The 23,077-nt window shown below is 46.6% G+C and overlaps 1 protein-coding gene across 6 annotated transcripts in view; it reads right to left on the minus strand.

Annotated features, from left to right (window-relative positions):
• Window positions 1-23,077, minus strand: part of LOC139754793 (NACHT and WD repeat domain-containing protein 2) — a 91,637-nt gene that overhangs the window by 59,365 nt on the left and 9,195 nt on the right. For 3 of the 6 annotated variants that reach the window (XM_071672607.1, XM_071672606.1, XM_071672605.1), the window contains exons 2-3: window positions 10,352-10,548; window positions 3,588-3,794 (exon numbers count right to left, since the gene is read on the minus strand). In XM_071672607.1, coding sequence (XP_071528708.1) covers window positions 3,588-3,794; window positions 10,352-10,548 — 404 coding nt within the window. Of the gene's footprint in view, window positions 1-3,587; window positions 3,795-7,270; window positions 9,295-10,351; window positions 10,549-23,077 lie in introns of those variants that run through there. The other 3 variants (XM_071672608.1, XM_071672609.1, XM_071672610.1) reach the window with 3 other exon arrangements.

A 23,077-nucleotide genomic window follows, 5' to 3' on the forward strand; every position in this document is an offset into this window, starting at 1 on the left:
ATTCCCAAGTGTACTTTGTTTCCATTTTTGGATTAATGTTATATCTAGGAACTATTTTTTAAGGTACATGATGAAAGGATGAATGGATACTGTTACTGACATGGTTTCTGAAGGTATATGGTGACTACGTATGACACAGGAATACAGAAGCATTGTGAACATGGGTGGTTTAGCAAAGGTATGAGTTTGTGAGAAGATATCTGTAAGTCGATTACGAAGAAAATCCGGGAGACGCAGATAAAACTATCATCTGAGTTTATGGCATCGTAAAAAGGTATGAGACAAGAGAGAGGGGCACATGGATGGGGGATGGTGTGACCGGTGCAGCAGGAAGGTTGATAATGTTGCCGACAGTTTCCCCAGCGTAAAGTGGTGCTTGGGTTTGAGTACACGGCAAGGTTAGCAAGTGGTCTGAAGTGCCTGAGTTAGTGTGTCAGAGTTGCGTAATGGGGCTAAGCTTGTGAAGCAATATCCGTGTGGGAAGAGGCTGAACCACGGTGGACACATGGGTGCTACAGAGACGTATGGCAACGCTATGCTGCTGTTCTGTCTGCAGCGCAACACCAGGAACCTGGAGGAACGTAACATGTGTTGACGTGACATGGTGGAAGACGAGAAGAAATCTAAGAGAGAAAAAGGTTCTTGTTGACAGCTAATGTACACTATAGGTTCTGAGTTGAGAAGGATACCAAGCTAAACGCGAGTCTGTGCATCCTGCAGACTTAAATCCGGAAGGTAATAAAAAGATAAAGGCAAAGAGAACAGCCGGAGATGCTGTGGGAGTCTAAGGGAATAACAAAGATTTATCAAGATTGAGGTCTGGTCCATATATTTTAAATATGAATTCTTCGTTTCCCAAGAGTAAATTGAAATCAACATCAGAGGATATGGAAAACTTCCAGAGTGCAAGAAAGTTATGTGGGGATTAGGCAAGTTTTTAGAAAGTTGTACACATGACACTTTTAACAAATGAGACGTGACGGATGATGCCAGGGGCCGATCCGGGTGGTGGTGACATGCGGTAATGTGGCAGAACATAGCGGCAAAGCTCCAAGATGCAGAACGCTTTTGTCATTGTCATCAACTTTTACTTAATCGTGCATGACCTTCGTTAACATGTGTGAAGAGATGGCCAGGCTTAAGATACCACATATCATCCTTGCAAATAGGAAAGACTTTCCTAACTGACTGCCTTCATCACCTAATTGACTGACTGTCATCACCTGACTGACTGACTGAGTCTTCATCACCTGACTGACTATCTTCATCACCTGACTGACTATCTTCATCACCTACCCGACTTGACTCTCTTCACCTGATTGGCTGACTAACTTCATCGCTTAATGTGTATTAAAGAGAGACTCTGAGGCCTAGTCCGGACTAGGCTATGTCATGATGCTGTCGATCAAGAAGCTAGCCAATAATTATTGACCCAGATATTAATATAAAGTAATAAGCAGCGGGACAGGGAACCGAGGGGATATCAGACCCCCTCCCCAACATACATTTTATGAAAAAAAAAAAAAATGCCGGCGACTTGAAGATTGTAATTCATGTTCCTTTTTTCCAGTGGACAAAAAGTATTTGCAAATCAGTGAACTAGAAGAAAAATAATACTACATTAAGCTTTCATCAAATGTCACTAATCTGGTCTATAATTACAATAACGGTTAAATATCTTTTACACCAGGGGTAGGGAGGGATATATGACCAGCATGCCCAGGCAACCCTCCCGTGGAGTATGCCAAAGGCATCTTACCCTCCCACACTACCATACACGTACATGTTGACAATCATACAGATGACGATACAAAAAAAAATGATTAGTTTACATGATTCTTGTAAGCTTGTGTCCTCGTAAAACTAATAAAGAACAATAATAATAATAATAATAATAATAATAATAATAATAATAATAATAATAGTAATAATGATAATAATAATAATAATATATCATAATCCTTACTGTTATCATCATTACTGTTGTTAATGTCATCTCAAACCCGTCTACTTTATTGGGAAGTCGTTCTAATTATCAGTTGAAAATACTAAAAATAAAAGAGTGTAAACCCATAAACTATAAAGTCTGTGAAAGGGGTCTCATCTCTGGCTCCCTTCTTTTGTCTTCCCTCCCTCATTTTGCTCCTTCATATCTAGCTTCCTCTCCGGCCGATCTATCTCTGTGGTTGTTGATGGATCAGTCTCCTCTCTTTCCTCCATCAACTGCGGTGTCCTTCATGGTTCTGTCCAGTCCCCAACATTTTTTCTCCTTTTGTTTCAACGATTTCCTCTCATACACAAATAATCAAATACACTCATACGCTGACGACTCAACACTGCATTCATCCACATCCTTCAATTCTGCTCATTCTTCTCTTACTTGGTCTGCATCTCGTCTTGATACCGCGTCCTCAATAAACTCAGATTTGGACAGGATATCTCAGTGGAGTAGACAAAAGCTTAAGTTTAATGCCTCCAAGACCCAATTTCTACCCATCTCTCAATCGAAAACTCACAACTTTCGTCTCTCCTTTGACGGTTCTTTAATTCTAAACTTGCATGTCCTCAACCAGTGGCATCAAGATCTGTGTCCTGGGTTTGATACGAAATTAGCCGAGTCTGGCCACCCCCCTCCCCCCTGCAACTGCCACCTGTTACCTGTCACTACCCCCCACACACACTGTCCAAGGCGGCAACACTCGCTACACACAACAGCTCATGCCTCCCAAATGCGGTGCAAGCCAGGGTTAAGCCATCCAACGTTTACAATTAAAAGATTTTTAACATTGAGTTATAGCAGCATATTTCGTCTGTAAGTCTTAGTATTTGATACTTTACTTTTTAATTCCAAGTCACAAAACTTTATTTTATATGTAAAGAAACTTTGAAGGTCCAATTTCCTTTCCACATTTTTAAAATGGAGATTAGACTATAGTCAAATACAAAATTCTTAAAAAGAACCAGTTACTATTATCATCATTATCATTATTATCATCATCATTGTTATCATTATTATTACTATTATTATTATCATTATTAGAGATGTTGACAATAACATTTACGTTATGGTAAACGTGGAAACTATAAGGGTAGACGTGGGATGGATGGGGGTCACTGTGGCAGATGTTACTCTGTGATTCTCCACCAACACTATCATCATCAACAACTTCAGCAACCATTATGTGCAATTCAGGTGTTTAGGGACGTCACCACTGCTCATATCAACAACACACTTGCTATGCTTCAATGTATTACTGACCCCTTGACTCATGGTAAGCATCTTGACAGACACTGAGTGAGAAATGAGCATCAACAAAGAATCTATGACTATAATTGTATATGTGTGAAAGTTTCGTTCCCTCTGGCAAAATTCGTGCCTCATCCTGACACAAGGCAACCAAACACTTGATGAACACCAACCCAGCTTTACCCATTATTCTTTCCATAAACAGAAGAAATGGAGGAGGGTGGCTTGTTTAAAGGAACTAGAGTATGTGAAATATTCCCAGACTTCGCTTCGGTTGGCTGTGGGAGGTAAGAATAAGGAACTGAGTTTTCGTGAGAGCAAGAGTGTACGTCAACAATACCTTTTAAATCAGCACAAGTATAGATGCAGATCTTTCTGGGTTTCAGGATGGGTCGGACGAAGACCACATTGCCCATCACCAGGTTACGGATGACATCGGAGAGCTTGTTCAGATCCGGCAGGTGGCCCAGGTTGGGGATGGTCCCTCGGGACTTGCGAGGCGACTCCTTCACATCCTGTGCGGCTGAGTTCTCCATCTGTGCCAGACCTACGGAGGGATAAACAAACATTCAATACGACTGTAATGAATCTAGCGGAAAACTGCTGAAATATTACGATCCCATCTTGCGTGTCTAGACTCACAGACCAGCTCTAGCTAGCGGTATGCATTTTCCTAGGAGATGTACAGCTTCTCATCACGTCGCTTTAATTAAGACTTTCCCTTGAAGTTGGTGATACCAGCGCGGATCACAGTGTTACAGAGGATGAGAAGCGTGGGTTGTGATGCCAGGCGTCAGTGTTGCCCGGCCCGGGCCGCTGGGCAGGCCAGACTGCCCCTTGCATGACTACCGTCTCATCTAATGAAGAAATCTTTCGTCTTATGAGCTTCCAAGAGTGGCAACTGTGCCAGTAATATCTACATTCTGACCTCCCTGGGATGTCAGCAGCTCCCACTGGACAAACCTCGAGCCACGCTGGATACTTCATACGACACACAAACACCACATCCACTTGCAACACTACAGATATCAACACGAAGACCATAAAGAAACAAATCGCCCTCACAACACTTACCGGTACCAGGTTTGGACAAAGAAAACAAATCCGTTAGTATTCATCTGCTCCACCCTAAACTACGCCTCACCAGCCTGGTCGTCCGCTTGGTCAAATGTTAATACAAATAAGCTGCAACGCACTCAGACCAATCACCAGCAGCCTGTCACCCACAAAATTAAATAGCTGAACAATGACACAAAAACATTTCCAATACGTCATCACGTCAATATGTTGGGCCCTCAGGTCTTTGCAGCAGCACTACACGGACCCCTTCCATCCAAACTATTTCGAGATCAAACTCAGACTCCAAGTAGGACCGAAAAGCTTACCCCAGCTTCATAATAGGGCATCCTGTACTTACACATTCCCCTATCCCCATCGATAACGACACTAACAAAAAATTGTTAACATAAACAAATCCAAATGACCCAACAAACACAAAATAATCGTCCTTCTAGCCCCAGTCTTAACCTCCAACCTGAAACCATATTCCCCAGTCATGTACAAGCTATTCTTTCTCATCAGTGATCTAAACATTAGTCATCTTTCCAGCGCGACAAACATCGATTCAACATATCATGAAAGTAACGAGATCTCTCGGCCTAAGGTGAAACTTGCAACCTTAAAACATAACACTTACCTTATAATTATCTCAATCTTCAATCTTAAGACGTACACACATCACCAGACTCCATAGTTCTTCCATTACGTCGTCCCTTCATCCATGTCTAGTGTTACTGCCCCTTCATCAATGTCTAGTGTAACACTACCCCTTCATCAACGCCTAGTGTCACACTACCCCTTCATCAACGCCTAGTGTCACTACCCCATCATCAACGCCTAGTGTAACATTACCCCATCATCAACGCCTAGTGTGACATTACCCCATCGTCCACGTATATGTGGCGGCAGATTTGTAATACCACATCAGGACCGTCCTGCAGCTGGTCCACATGTGGAGGGTGGAGTGATCTATCCAGGTTCATCACAGGTCAACGTTATGAAAATATGTATTACACACACACACACACACACAACAGCAGCAGCATGAATAGTTGAATTCCTCACAACCCTGGGGATGAAGTGTTCTCACAACCCTGGGGATGAAGTGTCCTCACAACCCTGGGGATGAAGTGTTCTCACAACCCTGGGGATGAAGTGTTCTCACAACCCTGGGGATGAAGTGTTCTCACAACCCTGGGGATGAAGTGTCCTCACAACCCTGGGGATGAAGTGTCCTCACAACCCTGGGGATGAAGTGTTCTCACAACCCTGGGGATGAAGTGTCCTCACAACCCTGGGGATGAAGTGTTCTCACAACCCTGGGGATGAAGTGTCCTCACAACCCTGGGATGAAGTGTTCTCACAACCTGGGATGAAGTGTCCTCACAACCCTGGGATGAAGTGTCCTCACAACCCTGTGGATGAAGTGTTCTTACAACCCTGAGGATGAAGTGTCCTCACAACCTGGGATGAAGTGTTCTCACAACCCTGGGGATGAAGTGTCCTCACAACCCTGGGGATGAAGTGTCCTCACAACCCTGGGGATGAAGTGTCCTCACAACCCTGGGGATGAAGTGTCCTCACAACCCTGGGGATGAAGTGTCCTCACAACCCTGGGGATGAAGTGCCCTCACAACCCTGGGGATGAAGTGTCCTCACAACCCTGGGGATGAAGTGTCCTCACAACCCTGGGGATGAAGTAGGAACTGATGGAGTAAGTTCTGACCATTTTTCAGTTTTTCATCTACCAATGTTGTATGAAAATGTCTTTTAAAACACCTGCCAAAACCACTGAACCGACAACCCGTCCCGTACACCTGGTTGTGAGGAGGTATCATCAACTTTGGGGACCAGGAAAAGGGGTCATAACTCTAGCTGTGTCCAAAGGTAGCGGCCACCAAGTGTTGTGACCAATATTTGGGTCACCACCAATGTTCTAACCCAAGATGGAATCATTCATATTGTCAAGACCTAAATTGAGACAGCCAGCAGTGTTATGACCTGAAGGTAAGTTCGCCAGCAGAGTTATCATCTGAAGGTAAGTTCGCCAGCAATGTTATGACCTGATATGAAGTTGCCACCGCCAATAGCGGGTCGGGCAGGGCGGAGGTACCGCAATTGTGACGTCGTCCATGTAAGGCATCGATTTCCAAAGATGCCAACATTGCAGCAACATACCAAGTGTATATCCCCTGCCGCGGTCCTGCTGGCCGCCTCCCCGGACCCCTCCATCTGTGTCACGAATCTATAGTCACTTCCTCAGCCATGGAGGTTGTTCCCGGCCAGACGTCCTGGATCGTTTACGACGCTCATACCAGACTTGAACTATATCTTCCAGGTTTCTCCCCTCCCCCTGGAAGGGTATAAAGCCATGCTTAACTGTCAACAGACCACAGGACCATCCTTCACCTCTATATGTACCTGTTTTACATACTAAAGTTCGTTGAATACGTGTAACTTCATGCTGTAGTATGCCTGTATTATATGTCAAGTGCTTGTAACTTCCTGCTATGGTAAATAAACTGATGAAGTTTATCCCAAGTGAATTTTTCTGAACAGGAACGCGAGATTGTTAACTACAGTGAATTAAGTACCATCTGGAAACAAGCAGTGTTAACACAAAATACAAACAGGGCCAACCCGAACAACAAGCAGTGTTAACACGAGCAACAAGCAGTGTTAACACAAGCAGCAAGCAGTGTTAACACGAGCAACAAGCAGTGTTAACACGAGCAACAAGCAGTGTTAACACGAGCAACAAGCAGTGTTAACACGAGCAACAAGCAGTGTTAACACGAGCAACAAGCAGTGTTAACACGAGCAACAAGCAGTGTTAACACGAGCAACAAGCAGTGTTAACACGAGGTAAAACATCATTCCATTATATTCAAGGTATAAGAAGTTGCCTCCCCTGACAAGATCCCTTGTGAGCGTCAGGGGAAGACACACTAGCGAGTGACCCACCTAGAGACCTGGCCATGCCCACCAGCAGGAGGGAGGGGCCCTGCAGCCCCAGGCACACAGACCTCCGCACCCTCCGCCGTCGGCTACGACGAAGGAAGCTGAGAAGTCTGTGAAGGTCCAGGTCATCCGCTGAGGGCATGGCTACGGCGTGGTCTGCCGGCGGGGCAGGTGGTGACCCACCTCCCTCAGTGTGTTGGCGAGGAGGTGGCAGCTTGGGGGTGTAGGCCCACGGCCCAGTGTAAGGCACAGGGACGGCACAGTGAGGGGTACAGTAGTTGACAGGGCAGTGGGCTGTCAAGGACTCCTGCGACAGGTGGCACAGAGGCGGTGGTGGTGTTGGTACTTGGTATGTGCGGTGGCGAAGTCACTGGCTGGCGCCTGGTGCGTTCATGATGATCCAGTCGGCTGATGGTCACTCAGTGGTTCCTCCAGCTATCATGGTGGTAGGTTCTCGCAGGCGTCTTGGTAGGTTCGGGTCTCCTCCTCACACCACACTGTCTCCCTCATCGTCCTCACAAAATGTGTGGTGACTATATCGTCACGGATCAAGTCCAGCACATATTCGATATGAAACTTGATTACTGTCTACACCTCATGTCGTGATGGGGTAGTGCGTTAATACTGGGTTATCATATAATGTTGGTGGTGTCCTGCGGGGCGTGGTGGTAGTGAGTTGTGAGGCGAGATGACTGTGAGGGATGTGAGTGGGGCGAGGGTGGTGTCACAGGGGTCGTGCAGGAGGCATGGGTGATCTTACTCCTGCATGTTTGTGTTCCTGCGACATCAGAAGACGTTTCTCTGTGTAACTTCCACTCTGTGTAACACGACGAAATGACAGATGACGGATGTGTGGACTAACGTCACAGTATGGCGTGTGTGTGGACCAGCGTTGTAGTGTGATGGGTGTGTGGACCAGCGTCACAGTGTGATGGGTGTGTGGACCAGCGTCACAGTGTGACGGGTGTGTGGACTAGCGTCACAGTGTGATGGGTGTGTGGACTAGCGTCACAGTGTGATGGATGTGTGGACCAGCGTCACAGTGTGATGGGTGTGTGGACCAGCGTCACACTGTGATGGGTGTGTGGACCAGCGTCACAGTGTGACGGGTGTGTGGACCAGCGTCACAGTGTGACGGGTGTGTGGACCAGCGTCACAGTATGGTGGGTGTACAGACTTGCGTCGTAGCCGCTCAACGTCAGAGAATTCTTTCTCTATCTTTTGTCGAGAAAGAAGGAAGGAAGGAAGGAAGTGAGAACGAAGGGCGGCACCCTTGGGAGGCGGACGACACAGGAGTTCGGCCACTGGCGAGAGAAATGGCTGCTGTCCACATTCTTAAGTCCACTCACTCCACCAGGCGGCAGTCCACTGACCACATCACAAACACCTGTTGTTTTCTACACAACACTGAGCATACCGTTCACCCACGGTATACCTCCACAAGTATACTAATATCTGTCAGATCTTGATGGTGGTGTGAGGGAGCTGAAAGAGGCCATAGTTACACTGAGACACTTGGAGGGAGGCAGGTCCGTCTGTATATCTCTCTCCTGCTCGCCTTCACCGTCACATACACTATCACTGTATATTTCTGGATGTATGACACATGTCCACAGCGAGGGTTCACCAGCACGGCATCGTCAGAGGACGAGAGGCAGGGGGTGAGGGTAGGGCGCGGCGGGTCTGGTGGCACTGGTGATCACCACACATCGACTGGTTGCTCTCCTTCCTCCGTCGCCACACGCGCCTTCACTACACTCACATCATCGTCATTCCAAGCATGTATGTCATCAGGTGTTCCCGCCTGATGGGGAGGCGGTGCCCACCCTTAGAGTCCTCCTCATCACCATCGTACTCACTGCACCTCGACCAAACACTCACATCTCCAAGATTCGAGTCACTAAATCTTAAATGTCAAGTGGGAGTCCATCTCCGTCTTGCATTATTACTGAAGGCTGACGTCATTAGCCAGGTCGCTGGGGATGAGGAGGGTCGCTGTGCCACTTGCCTCACTTGTAACAAAGCACCTGAGCCACAAACATTCGTCTCAACACCTCATTACATCACACCCGAACTTCCCTCTGCATGTGGCGTACACATGCACAGGAAAATATGTTTTATTATTGTCATTTTCATCGGGATACATTGCTCCAAAACTCATGACACGTTTCGTTCTGTCTGTCTCTCTCAGAATTTTTCATAAGATTCGTAAGGGCATCAACGAAACGTGTCATGAGCCTTTCATTCCCCGGGGAGCGCGTCCTGGCCACTGTCATATCTTTTAGGAAATTTCTCACAAACATTTATGGTTGGTCGTGCGCCTGGCACTGCAGGGTGCGTGTCGGCTGGCCATCACGCAGCGCGGTGCCAGTCGCCCATCTGAAAGAACCTCACGACAGAGATGTGTCGTGTCCTGAGTACTGATCCCCAGGTGGCTGTGTGTGTACCCCAACCCGCACACACACATACACACACACACACACACACACACTCCCCACTCAATAAACACAGCCATGCACAAACACAAGCATACCTACAAACACACACACGGGGACAAAGAGGCACAATCATATACAAAAACATACACACACAAACACAAACACTAAAACAAGCAAACATAAGATTACGCATGCGAACCCCGTACACACCACACACACACACACACACACACACGTCAATGTAAGAAGCCTAGGTAGAAAAGACGTAGCGAAGCATTTCTCAAGTAACACATCTGTGGTTACATGGAACGGGCTTAGATCAACTCCAGCAACAGAACTGTGGCTACATGGAACGGGTTAAGATAAGAAACACAGAGATAGTTAGTCAGATACAAAAAATGTCAGGCGAGAGGTCATGAGACATGACCTCACGAACAAGAGGGTAATGACCCACTGAACTCAGCCCTACCAACAGTTGTCGTTAATCCTGTTTTGGTATTGTTAGTTGGTGACACTGACGTGAGAGTCTACATTTTCCCACAGTGTGGCGCGAGAGGCGTGCGCACGTGCGGGCCAAGCTGGGGTGAGGAGATGAACCTACTGTATTAGAACACATGGACCAAAGTGGAAGACTTGGGCTACTTACCTGCCTCGCCGGCGCTGGAGACGCCGTCGTTGTCGCCAACCTTGAGGGAGAGCGGCGGCCTGGAGACCTGCCTGGTGGTCGTGCCTCCGCCCTTCTCCGACAGGCAGCTCTCCGTGTCGTAGCTGCGGTCCGACGTGGAGGAACTGACGGGCCGCGCTGGGGTCGGCGTGACGGCCTGAGGGTGTTGTGAGCTGGCCCTGTGGGGGAAGGGCACCAGGGGTGAGTGCGGGGGGGTCCTGATGAGGAGGGGGGAGCACTAGGGGTGAGTGCGGGGGGGGGGGTGGTCTGGTGGTGGGAGGGAGGCACCAGGGGTGAGTGGGGGGGTTGTTGGGGGGAGGGCACCAGGGGTGAGTAGGGGTGTCTGGTAAGGAGGGGCAGGGCACCAAGGGGAGTGAGGGGGGGATGCATTGTGAGGTGTGCTCTGGAGGAGTGAGTGGTGATAAAAACATGAGGAAATAAGATGATGAGGATATTTGAGGAAATAAGCGAAGACCACAAATGGTAGAGACGTATTAACATAAATGATGATCTACGTAGCTTGTTACACGAACAGAACATGGGAGACAGGTTAGACGAGCAGAACATGGGAGACATGGTTAGACGAACAGAACATGGGAGACAGCTTAGACGAACAGAACATGGGAGACAGCTTAGACGAACAGAACATGGGAGACAGGTTAGACGAACAGAACATGGGAGACAGGTTAGACGAGCAGAACATGGGAGACATGGTTAGACGAACAGAACATGGGAGACATGGTTAGACGAACAGAAGATGGGAGACAGGTTAGACGAGTAGAAGATGGGAGGAGGGTACAAAATACCGTAGGTGGGAGGGGAGGGGAGGGGAACCCCCAAGAGATTAGCGCAAATAAACATTCTCAAGAGTACGTCAGTGTTGTTCAGAGACCCACCTACCTACCTACCTACCTACACTTCTGCGGTGAAATGTGAAAGAATATCGTGGTAGGCAGGTATGTAGGGTGGCAGGTGGGTGGTTGCAGGTTGTGGGGTGGCAGGTGTGTGGTGTTGCAGGTGTGTGGGGTGGCAGGTGTGTGGTGTTGCAGGTGTGTGGGTGCAGGTGTGTGGGTGGCAGGTGTGTGGTGTGGCAGGTGTGTGGGTGGCAGGTGTGTGGGGTGGCAGGTGTGTGGGGTGGCAGGTGTGTGGGGTGGCAGGTGTGTGGTGTTGCAGGTGTGTGGGTGGCAGGTGTGTGGGGTGGCAGGTGTGTGGTGTTGCAGGCGTGTAGGGTGGCAGGTATGTAGGGTGGCAGGTGTGTGGGGTGGCAGGTGTGTGGGGTGGCAAATGTGGGGTGGCAGGTGTGTGGGGTGGCAAATGTGTGGTGTTGCAGGTGTGTGGGGTGGCAGGTGTGTGGTGTTGCAGGTGTGTGGGGTGGCAAATGTGTGGTGTTGCAGGTGTGTGGTGTTGCAGGTGTGTGGGGTGGCAGGTGTGTGGGGTGGCAGGTGTGTGGGGTGGCAGGTGTGGGGTGTTTCTGTCATCCTACCCATCAGTTTCTGTCTGCGTCCGTCTCCCTACCGTCCACACAGCCGCGAGCAGAACACCACAGCTGGAGTCTGTACCTGAGTGTCATCTGTTGTGACCTGAGGCTCCGGGCAAGAGTAAGTCAAAGGTCAGAGGTCAGGGTCACAGGTGTTGAAAACATAATTTCCTGTTCTAGACTATAAGTTAATCTCATGATATCCGCACCATGTTTGGCGTACTTGAAATCCTACAAAAGTCTTGGTTGTAAAAAGAAACTTGAAACCCACGTTCAGGATTAATTTCAGTCATTTATCAAGTTGTCAGTTATTGAGTCGCACGTCCTGTACGGTTCTTTGCTCATCAAAAAGGTTTAACCAAAAGCAAAATTCGGTCTCCAAATATGTGTACTTCTTCACTCTCGGTGTCATCTCCGGTTTATGTATTCTATGATGATTATACACATATACTTGTAAGACCCTGTGATGGACATTGATCTGTTGTCTTGCTAATACACTTGTAAATATTTCAACTGGATCTCGTTTTCAAGTTTACCACATTTCTGGGGAATGTCCAGCAACTTGCAGCAGATAACCTGGTCATAGACCATCAGGTCTTGTGTTATCTGTCCTTCCCATGTACTGTCCTCCAGCAGATAACCTCGTCATAGACCATCAGGTCTTGTGTTATCTGTCCTTCCCATGTACTGTCCTCCAGCAGATAACCTCGTCATAGACCATCAGGTCTTGTGTTATCTGTCCTTCCCATGTACTGTCCTCCAGCAGATAACCTGGTCATAGACCATCAGGTCTTGTGTTATCTGTCCTTCCCATGTACTGTCCTCCAGCAGATAACCTGGTCATAGACCATCAGGTCTTGTGTTATCTGTCCTTCCCATGTACTGTCCTCCAGCAGATAACCTCGTCACAGACCATCAGGCCTTCTGTTATCTAACCTCACTTTTACCAACAGGATCCAACTCAGCATTTGCGATGGGATTCGGTTTGTCTGGTGTGTTCAGCATGAGACTCACTGTCACCGTAACATCAGAGATGTATGGACACACTTCAGGACTCAGACTTACCACAGAGACACGTATGTACGAGGGTCGTCGTTCTGTCTTCGTTACCACCGGAGGGAGGGAGAGGTCTCAGCCGACGCTATGGGTACGGAAGATCTTCAGGAGAATATTTCCTTTTCTTAAAATTTCAGGAGGAACCTCTGTAGTTCAGCAGCCAGCCTGCCTTACATTGTTGACATTCCTTCCTCTGGGTGCCGTCTGATGGACGGTGTGGAGGGGCAGTGGGAGGAGGAGGGGGAGTGGAGCAGGAGACAGGGGAGTGGGAGGAGAGAAGGGTGAGTGGGAGAGCAGACGGAGTGAGAGGGGGAGGGAAGACGGGAGTTATTTCAATGTCTATCTACATAATACTCAAAAATCTTCTAATTATTATCTTAACTGTCCATCATCATCGTAGCATCCATAATAATAACCATACATCCATGATCGTTGTGACCTGCGTCATGTGGTTTACGTCATCATTACGAACACCAGCGGCTCTGGACCCTCCCTGGCCCCAGGAAGACCCGACTACCTCACTGTTACCCGTCCAGGTTAGGACACATAGGGTCCGGTTTAGGCGCTTTTGGTTTAGCTGCCGTTGGTATAACTGCATCTAGTTTCAGAGGACATTGCTCATCCATCATTCCCTTACGTCATGTTGTCCACAGGCAACTTGCAGCGAGGCAGCACACACCAGTCAGGTGTGCGCGGCGGCACCGGACGGTCACGACCTCTGGTGTTGGTGATGATGAAAGTCGTCAATAACCAAAACATCAACAGAAAAAGCACGACAGAAGGAGCATTGTAGGTGTGTGTGTGTGTGTGTGTGTGTGTGTGCTGACCTACAACAGCCATGGAGGGCGGACGGCAGTTTGTAAGGTCATTACAGTTCGAGAAGCCGACGGTTCGTTGTACCTGTGTGACCCAGCGAAGACTCTACGTCCTCACGAAATAAGGAAAAAAAAAAATAAATAAATACAAAAAAAATTTCTTAACAGAAATGAAAAGAGAAAAAATAAATTTACCTCCAGACAACTTCCCGGCAACGTACTGACACTCCTAACATTTAGTTGCTTGAAACCAATAAACTTGTCTCTGACACAACACATAAACGCCTCCTCTGTTCCCGCCTGACGATTTCCTTTGAAGGACAAGAAGTGTGAGGAACGACAGTTTGTAACGAAAGAATTTAAACGACGAAATCATAAACGCAAGATAAAATGAGCCACCCGTAAATACGCCTCCCGCAGGACAAGTCGTGGTGATGGGTCCAGTGGCGTGGTGGACGTGCACAGAAGTGAGAGACGAGGGGCGAAACCCGGCGGATGGAAGAGTCAGTATACAGCCTGTGGAGGTAGCAGCAGGCTGCCCGCCCACTCGGGGTAAGCACCACTGGGAAGGAGACCCACCTGTGCCCACCCGGCCCTGGGTGTGACATAGGACAATTAGCGTCAGTGATCCCAGACGCCAGCATTCTCATCGTCGAACCATCAATGACGTTTTAAACATCGTCTTTCCAGCCATCAGCTGACCACTCAGACAACATATCGAATGATGTCAGGCGCAGCAGGTGTCTGGGAACGACCAAGATGTTAAACAATTCGTATATTGCTGTCGGAGCTCAAGGGCTATGTCATACTGTCAAGGTCATGTAAAGAAGAAACATGTGTGTTAGTGACGTAAGGTTGCCTAGATGTAGCTCACATCTGTCATGCATGTTGGTGAAGGTGTCGTCTTCAGCCATTACAAGTGGATTGAGGATGGCGTCTTATGACAGAAGTACATGCTTCACGCACGAGCGAATGAGATGCCTCTCTACTGAAGGTGACGATGACGAAGGTCTGGGGGAGGGGGGGATACATTAATCCCAGGAAAGATAATGATTATGGTTGTCAGCGTAAGGACAGCACAGCGGGTGTTGGTCTGAGTCCTGGGAAGGACATTCATGGGGGTGTGCTACGTGGCCAGAGGAACACACGCCTTATAACAGAGTTGTAGGTTAATCGGCCGGGTCCAGCTCAAACTGTGGTGCAGACAGTGTGAAAGTGTGTGTATGTGTATTTACGTATAGGTGTGTGCATGTGTATGAAATAGGAAAGTGAGTTGTATGGACAGTTACTGCATTAAAGGAGCGCGTGTGACTGGGAGGAATACAAGAGAAAGAATCAAGGGATCAAGTGATAGGTATGACAGCCGGAAAAACAATGAAGACAAACGAGAGATGGGTCATAGTCATCCCAGTGATAAGAAATGATACCGAGCATGTAAGTGAGCCAGGAATAATCATACCACACATACCGTACATCCAGCTCTGAACAGAGACCCTTAACAATATGTATGACTCTCACATGACTGACACGACCCTTATAGCTTGTCATAGCGGGAGCACTGGCACCACTGGTCGTTACAAGAATTGACAGCACCCAAACAGTGACATAAGACCAAACAATGACACAAGATCAAACAGTGATACAAGACCAAACAGTGATATAGGCCAAACAATGACATAAGACCAAACAGTGACATAAGATCAAACAGTGACATAAGACTAAACAGTGATATAAGACCAAATAGTGACATAAGACCAAACAATGACATAAGACCAAACAGTGATATAAGATCAAACAGTGACATAAGACCAAACAGTGATATAAGATCAAACAGATATATAAGAAAGACAGAGAACATCTTAAAAAAAAAATACAGATCATCATTATCTTTCCTTACATCTATGAAAGACAAATCGTGACATTTCACTCACTTTGGTCCATGGCATAGCTAGGGAAGAGAACAAGCTGTGTTAATAATGGTTTACATAACGGCGGTACACATACAATCACATTATGACAAAAGATAGTGAAATTATTCAGAGTTTGACATGTAATACATCATCCATGACAACCAACCTACAACACCCATCCATAATACATGAAATACAACATTTCTTCGTATAACCTGAGCCTGTGAATGGCTGTGTGATCTACCAGTGAGACGAGGAAGCCTGACGAACATGACTGTGAGTTCGGCCGGTCATCGTGACGGGAGGCTAGCGGTCTGGCGCCACTTCGCTTAACCTAATGGGACATTTCCCTTGGTTTCTTCACGTTATTTGATATTAGGGATATATTTCATCATATCCTTAACCAATTATTCTTGTTTCCTTACCTGCGTGTATTTTTGCAGTGCACTGCACAGTGTATAACTGACACAATAAAACTCGTGGCGAGTCTCACATGTGTAATCCATTTTTGTCTTATACTCGCATACATGTACTATAATATTGTTGTACATATTAATCAATTGATCAGGACTTTGTGCACTTTGCACATGTATGATCATACTGGCTAATGATGAAATTCCGTTAAATTCCATTCGCACACAGTTTTCGTTATATATCCTGCTATCTCATAATTACGTTATATAACACGTTATTATATGCATTACGTTACATATAGTTATCACATATATTAAGTTAAATAACATGTTATCACATAGATTAAGTTCAATAACATGTTATCACATAGATTACGTCAAATAACATATTATCACATAGATTACGTTAAACAAAATGATCACAAACATTGCTGTACATAACACGTTAACATAGATTATATGATCGGAACATTACCACAGGAACAATGTGTCTGGTTTTTTATTGTCATTTGTTTAATATTCATGAAACAATGAGGCCATAACATAACTATAAAACCCACTCAGGAGCACACACATTAAACACTGAAATAATAGATTAAACACACACACACACACACACACGAGCGCATGCGCGTGTGGAATAAATGAAGTATGGATAAATATCATGAGCATCATCATATAATGAGCAAGGTCATCAACAAACCAGTCATACTTGCCCTTACATGGTCATGTTTTGGTCCTGAACCCTGACCTTGGTGTGTGTGTGTGGTGTGTGTGTGTGTGTGTGTGTGTGTGTGTGTAATTACCTCTTTGTTCGTACAAGGAAGGAATGTGTTACATATATGACCCTAATTCTGTATCTTTCATTTCGATTCCACTTCCCTCCGTTTTCAATGTTCTTACATTCGTCTCTGCTTCACTAACCCTGTACAGCTGGTTCACCACATGACCGCTTGAGAAACATCTTGTCTACGTGTTCAGTTCCTCGTCGCGTTCTCTGGGTGAAGCCTCCACCCCAGTGCTGGGGAACTGTTTAATATCCAGCTCATCGAGTCCGCCAAGGTAGGTAGCAATACTAATGTTTCTCTTCTCGACCATCTTGCTTCTACTGGAGACATGTCTAGCTATTGGCTCCCACCTGTAGCTCGTGTCCCTCTCATCAAACACAGTTTGTCTCGTCCACCATTGGACTCCCTCCAGCAACTGCTTATTGCACCTCCTCAAACAGGTGGCGTATATTGTGATCTGGGTCTGGCATGCGAGGCTACCGTCTTGAGCATCATAGTCGTGTACTTCGAGATGAGTTTACCATCGTGCAGGAGACGGGTCGCTTCCTTTACACTCCGTTTAACACGACTGTCTGGTGACGCGCCGGGTGGCGTCTCCGTCAACCGATACCTTTCCTTCGCTGGCGAAGACGGTGGTCGAGGCCTGGTGTGGCTCCTCCAACTGTCGCCCATCTTCATCACCTTATGAACACAACTTCATTCCTCACGCATCTGATTGGTTCCGGAACCTGTGCAAGGTCTTCTGGTTGGTCGTCGCAACTGTAAACACACGTTTCATAATCAGTCATCCAGGAAGATGGTTAGGTGCGGTTCGACCTTCCTCTGGAAAGTGATTTACGTAAATCAAAAACAAGAACGGGTCTAGCACTGGGCGCTGCGGGACACTGTTTACTTTCGTATGGGGTAAAAAATCTCGTCTGTTCCTTCGCTGGTAACTCTCCTCGATGATGTACCGAAGGAACCCGTCTTCAACTTCTCCTGATGTATACCAAAGATAATTTACCAATCTCTTGTTACGATCGTATTACATGCCTTCTAACATCCCATGTAACATCAACCCATTGGGGTCTGATTAAGACCCTTTGTGACCCCTGTAATCCTTTTGGCTCCGTTCACAGGATGAGCATAGGGTGCACAATAAGTTCCCCGGGGTTACTGGACACATATCAAATGACGATCTGAAATCCTCAATCCCTTCACTTTCTAAAGACATAACTTACTTTACCACTGACGTTCAAGAGGTTGGAAATGCATAAACTGGAGCCTCTGAATCTACGGACCTTTAATAACGTACATGATTGCCATGGGTGTGCGTTAATGGACTCTCAGCATCCCCGTCTGTTGTCTATACACTTACCAGGTGAATTATTTTCGAATGAGGTCTCCTGTGGCTGACAGTTTCCTCGTGACATTCTAATGAAGCAGCTTCAGGTATCCATCACGAAGATTCTTATTTCATTCAGGATTCCGTTCATCTCCTCAGCCTTCTCTACCGTTCATTCTTTGCACCTTCCAGACAGTGAACGTTGCCCCTTCTATATTTTCTCTCATCATACCCGCATCTTTACTTTCCTTCGACCTTCACATCGTCTGCCAAACAACGCCTTCTTGTTCTTTGTCCTCCTCCACCTCAACCTCTCCTTCCTCAGGCGTTCATATTTGTCTCTCTTTGTAGACCCCACAGGGCCTCCTCCTCCTGTTGCAGCTGTATCAGCTCAGGTTGTGGGATATGACAATCCACTTCAGCCTCGCGAGGAAGTTGGTCATCTCAACACATTTGTCTCTGTTGGTGCCGGGGTAGCCTTCTGCTTCCCACACTCTCCTGTGCCTCACCCCACATTGCATTAACATTCTTCCCGACCAGTGTTCCACTGCTGATGTCTCATGCTCCCCACCAGAGGTGACGTCCCATGCTCCCCACCAGAGGTGACGTCCCATGCTCCCCACCAGAGGTGACGTCTCATGCTCCCCACCAGAGGTGACGTCTCATGCTCCCCACCAGAGGTGACGTCTCATGCTCCCCACCAGAAGTGACGTCCCATGCTCCCCACCAGAGGTGACGTCCCATGCTCCCCACCAGAGGTGACGTCTCATGCTCCCCACCAGAGGAGACGTCTCATGCTCCCCACCAGAAGTGACGTCCCATGCTCCCCACCAGAGGCGACGTCCCATGCTCCCCACCAGAGGTGACGTCTCATGCTCCCCACCAGAGGTGATGTCTCATGCTCCCCACCAGAGGAGACGTCTCATGCTCCCCACCAGAAGTGACGTCCCATGCTCCCCACCAGAGGTGACGTCTCATGCTCCCCACCAGAGGTGACGTCCCATGCTCCCCACCAGAGGTGACCAAGATATCTAATTCGTCCATGTGTACGTCTGTCTCTACCACCAGAGGTCATCTCAACACATTTCTAGACCTTACTCTACCACAACTACTGCCACACCTCACTTCCTGCCAGTGGCTCCCAACACATGCCATTCATTTCTTTCTTGATAAAAACAAAGTATACATAAAAAAGTTGACCTTTCCACCAGACAGCAAAGTTAATCGTGCCGCCTTTTGCACTATCCTAATTCTCCTCTCGTCATCACTCGTGTGTTTACACATACTCGTGGTAGCTGTAAAGAAGAGGGTACAGTTGTAGCCAGACGAGGGTACAGTTGTAGCCACAGAGAATGATACAGTTATAGCGCAAGAGGAGGGTAGAGTTGTAAACAGAGATGAAGGTACAGTTTCAGTCAGAGTGGACGGTACAGTCACATTAGAAGAAGATGATAAAGCTACAGCCAATGTTTCCCCAGCAGTCTTAGCCGCCGCCACACCTGTGTCTTGCTCCACCACAGATGTGTAGATCTTTACCAGCGAACATCCCACGCGCGGGAGAGCGGCTCTGACCAGACAGGATCCACTCAGTGTAGCGTTCTAACATCAGTCATGTCAGAGTCATACAATGTAGAAGCCAATCCAAGACAAAATAAAAATCTGAATAATTGTTGAAATACAAAATAAATATTAATCAGTGGCTGACTGGTATAAGAAGTAGACTAAATGAATGTTAACTTCTACAGAAACAATGAGGCACAAATAACACCAGGTGTATCTGTAGGAAACACAGTGACGAACACCTTGCTGGCAATCACCACGAACAACTTGGTGTTACCACAATACCTTCACTTCACTTCCAGCAAAAGAACAGATCAGAAACGTTAGTCTGTCCACCTAATATTGAGTGGAGGGAGGGAGGTGGGGTGGGGTGGGTCTAGGGGGAAGAAGGGGAGGAGATTACCTCCTCTTACAACAGGTAATAACAACACCCCTCCCCTCCTCCTCCCGGAGTCTCACGCCCCCAGTTAATCAGACTGCGGCAGTAGCAGTGTGTCTGGCTACTGTCACGACCCGCTTTGTTGACCCGCAGTGTGGACCTCAACCTGTTATTTCAGACGCCAGTGATGGTATACAGCAATACAACTCCTAGTAATGGTATACAGCAATACATTCCTGAGCAATGGTAAATAATAATAATAATACAACAGTACTCAAAGTACAAATAATCGTCTCATTTAAAAGCCCTTTATGTTAGTATTGGTCGACACCAGCCAATACTCTCTCTCTCTCTCTCTCTCTCTCTCTCTCTCTCTCTCTCTCTCTCTCCCTCTCTCTCTCTCTCTCTCTCCAGGGTATGAAAAGGTTAGATCCTTAGTAAAATAAGTATACAAGTCATTAAGTTTATTGTACAGTGTACAGCTCAAGGGGTAACGAGGTGGGTCGGGCACCACGTGTGGCTCTGACCAGGTGGGTCTGGAGCCACGTGTGGATATGCCCACGTGGTCCTGACGTCCAGTAGAGTCATGTACCGCGCGAGGGAGAACCTGTGGAGTTGCCTGCAACACTCGCTCGTGTGTACCGTATGCCTCCTCCCGCCAGTGGTCTAGCCCCGGTAACACACACCTCCACCAACATGGCTAATCAACGCGGAGGTCTATGACGAATTCTTACGTCTGGATGACTGGAAAGACCTGGAAGTGACCCTGAAAGCTCACAGACCAGTCAGTAGAGTCCAGACCAAGACAACGTCACGGGAAAACTTAAATATACAACAATTCTAGTCCTCTCCCGAGCTGTAGTAGCCACAGGAAACCATCAGAACACCAGGAGATGTTTTAGGGAAGCCATCAGACTCCTGCCGACGGAGGGGCAAATTAGCGGGAGGTTGGGCGAGGAAGCTGATTATCTGAAGGGTTGGCGGGAGGGTCATCGATGGCTGTCATGCCCGGGATCGATGCGCACCGCCGGACGGTCAATTACCGCTCGACGCACCCGTTATTGGCGTCGGCTGCCGCTGCCGCGCCCTCACCGGCCTCGTCCGACACTCCCCTACTTGTAATCTTTAACTAATCTTTAAGATTCGCTCGATAATGTCCTGTGTTCCATTTTATTGAGGGTTGGGTGTTGCGCGGCTCGGAGTAGCCCAAGATGGCTCCACCTGTTCTCCGACAACTGTCATCTCCGGCAGCCCGACTGTTGCCACCAAGTACATTATCACTAAATATTGAATACGATAATACGACCCACCAACGACCGTTAAGCTACGGAAAATAATAAATAACTTAACATCCAACAGAGTTCAAGACTTTACAATACCGTTTATTGATCAAACAATTAAGGTGGGAATCGTAATATGCCAACTTAAACTTTATAACCGATAACTTCAAGCATAACTTCATGAAAGTATTTGTGATACTATACTTTAATGTTACATCAAAAGCAGCTTTTGTTTAAAACAATTTTATATGTTCATTATAAGGTGATCATATAGCAGTCAGCAACCATTCAAATCTGACTACAAATATATATATTGATATTTCTTTGTCGACGTTTCCCTCTTCGCCCCTGTACAGCCTCAACAAAATGTTCATACTTTTACATTCTGCCACAAATAACGGTAATCTGATGTAAAGAAATATAGAAAAAGAAAAAAAATCTTTACTTGCTGACAACCATTTAATCTAACATAAACACAGCTGATTACACCAGGTCTGCAGTCTGTCTTCTTCATGAACATCGAAATGGAATTTGACCGGACAACAATTAACATGTTCTTTTCAATTATCTTTATCTTTACGTTTACCAACGCAATTATCACCACACGACTTTACACTGTTGAATTAACGCGTTAAATGACTTTAAACATGACAGAAAACGTTGACATGATTTGACCTTACCCGGGATAATCAGAGTTGTTTACTGGCAATAATACATCATACAAGGTAATTAATACATTCTGGGACTTTCAGCAAGATAATTAACATGTTATGTGGCTCTCAGTAAGATAATTAACACGCTGTCCCTTCACATACAGGATTATTATCACATACTTTGAATTTACACATCAAAATCATTCAAATTCATGTAAAATTATTAAAGTTATCTAACCTTCCCCACAGTTAAGGTTATCAGCTTTAGACGAGATAAATTAAACATTTCTCACCATTACACAAGTTGACTAACACGTTAGTTTTATCAAATAAAAGGATACTTTAAATTTCAAACTTTCTGCAAAATATCTAATATTTAATCTGACTTTAAATATCGTAAAGAAAGTGATATTTAAGTTTACTACGCAAAATGATTATCATTGTTTAGCTTTAAGTGCAATCAACAGGATTCACGTCATCCTGTGACATAATTAATTTCCTGAATGACCTTGTATGACCTCTGACCCCAGACGGGGTCATGTTCCTGAACAGTCTGTCGCAATCCGAACCGGTCGTTAATCGGACCTAAGAAACCCTTATACTGTACAGTATTGTGCCACACTCACCTCCCTTACATAGTACTGTGCCACACTCACCTCCCTTACATAGTACTGTGCCACACTCTGTCAAGACTCCATTCATACGATACTTTATGTAAACATAATAATGTATCGTTGTGAAACACACTGTCCACCCACCCACAAACCCCCTAAAACTCTTCCATGCCCCAACCCCTGACCCCTCCCAGTCAGCGCCAGTACCTCCACATCCTTACCTCAGCCACACTCACACTCACTAGTAAACATTCATGATGGCTTCAGCTGCTGGTGGGGCACAATGACGGTTACTACGAGTGTAAGAACGGAGGTGGGGGTGCTATACTCATCTATGTCACCCCCCCCTCCCTGAATCCCCCCATGAGTTTCTGATCATTACCAAACCTTAGAAACATTTACTTCCCAAATCATAAAAATCATCACAAAAACAACAAGC

This window comes from Panulirus ornatus, chromosome 17 (genome assembly GCF_036320965.1).
Source record: "Panulirus ornatus isolate Po-2019 chromosome 17, ASM3632096v1, whole genome shotgun sequence".
NCBI lineage: Eukaryota > Metazoa > Arthropoda > Malacostraca > Decapoda > Palinuridae > Panulirus > Panulirus ornatus.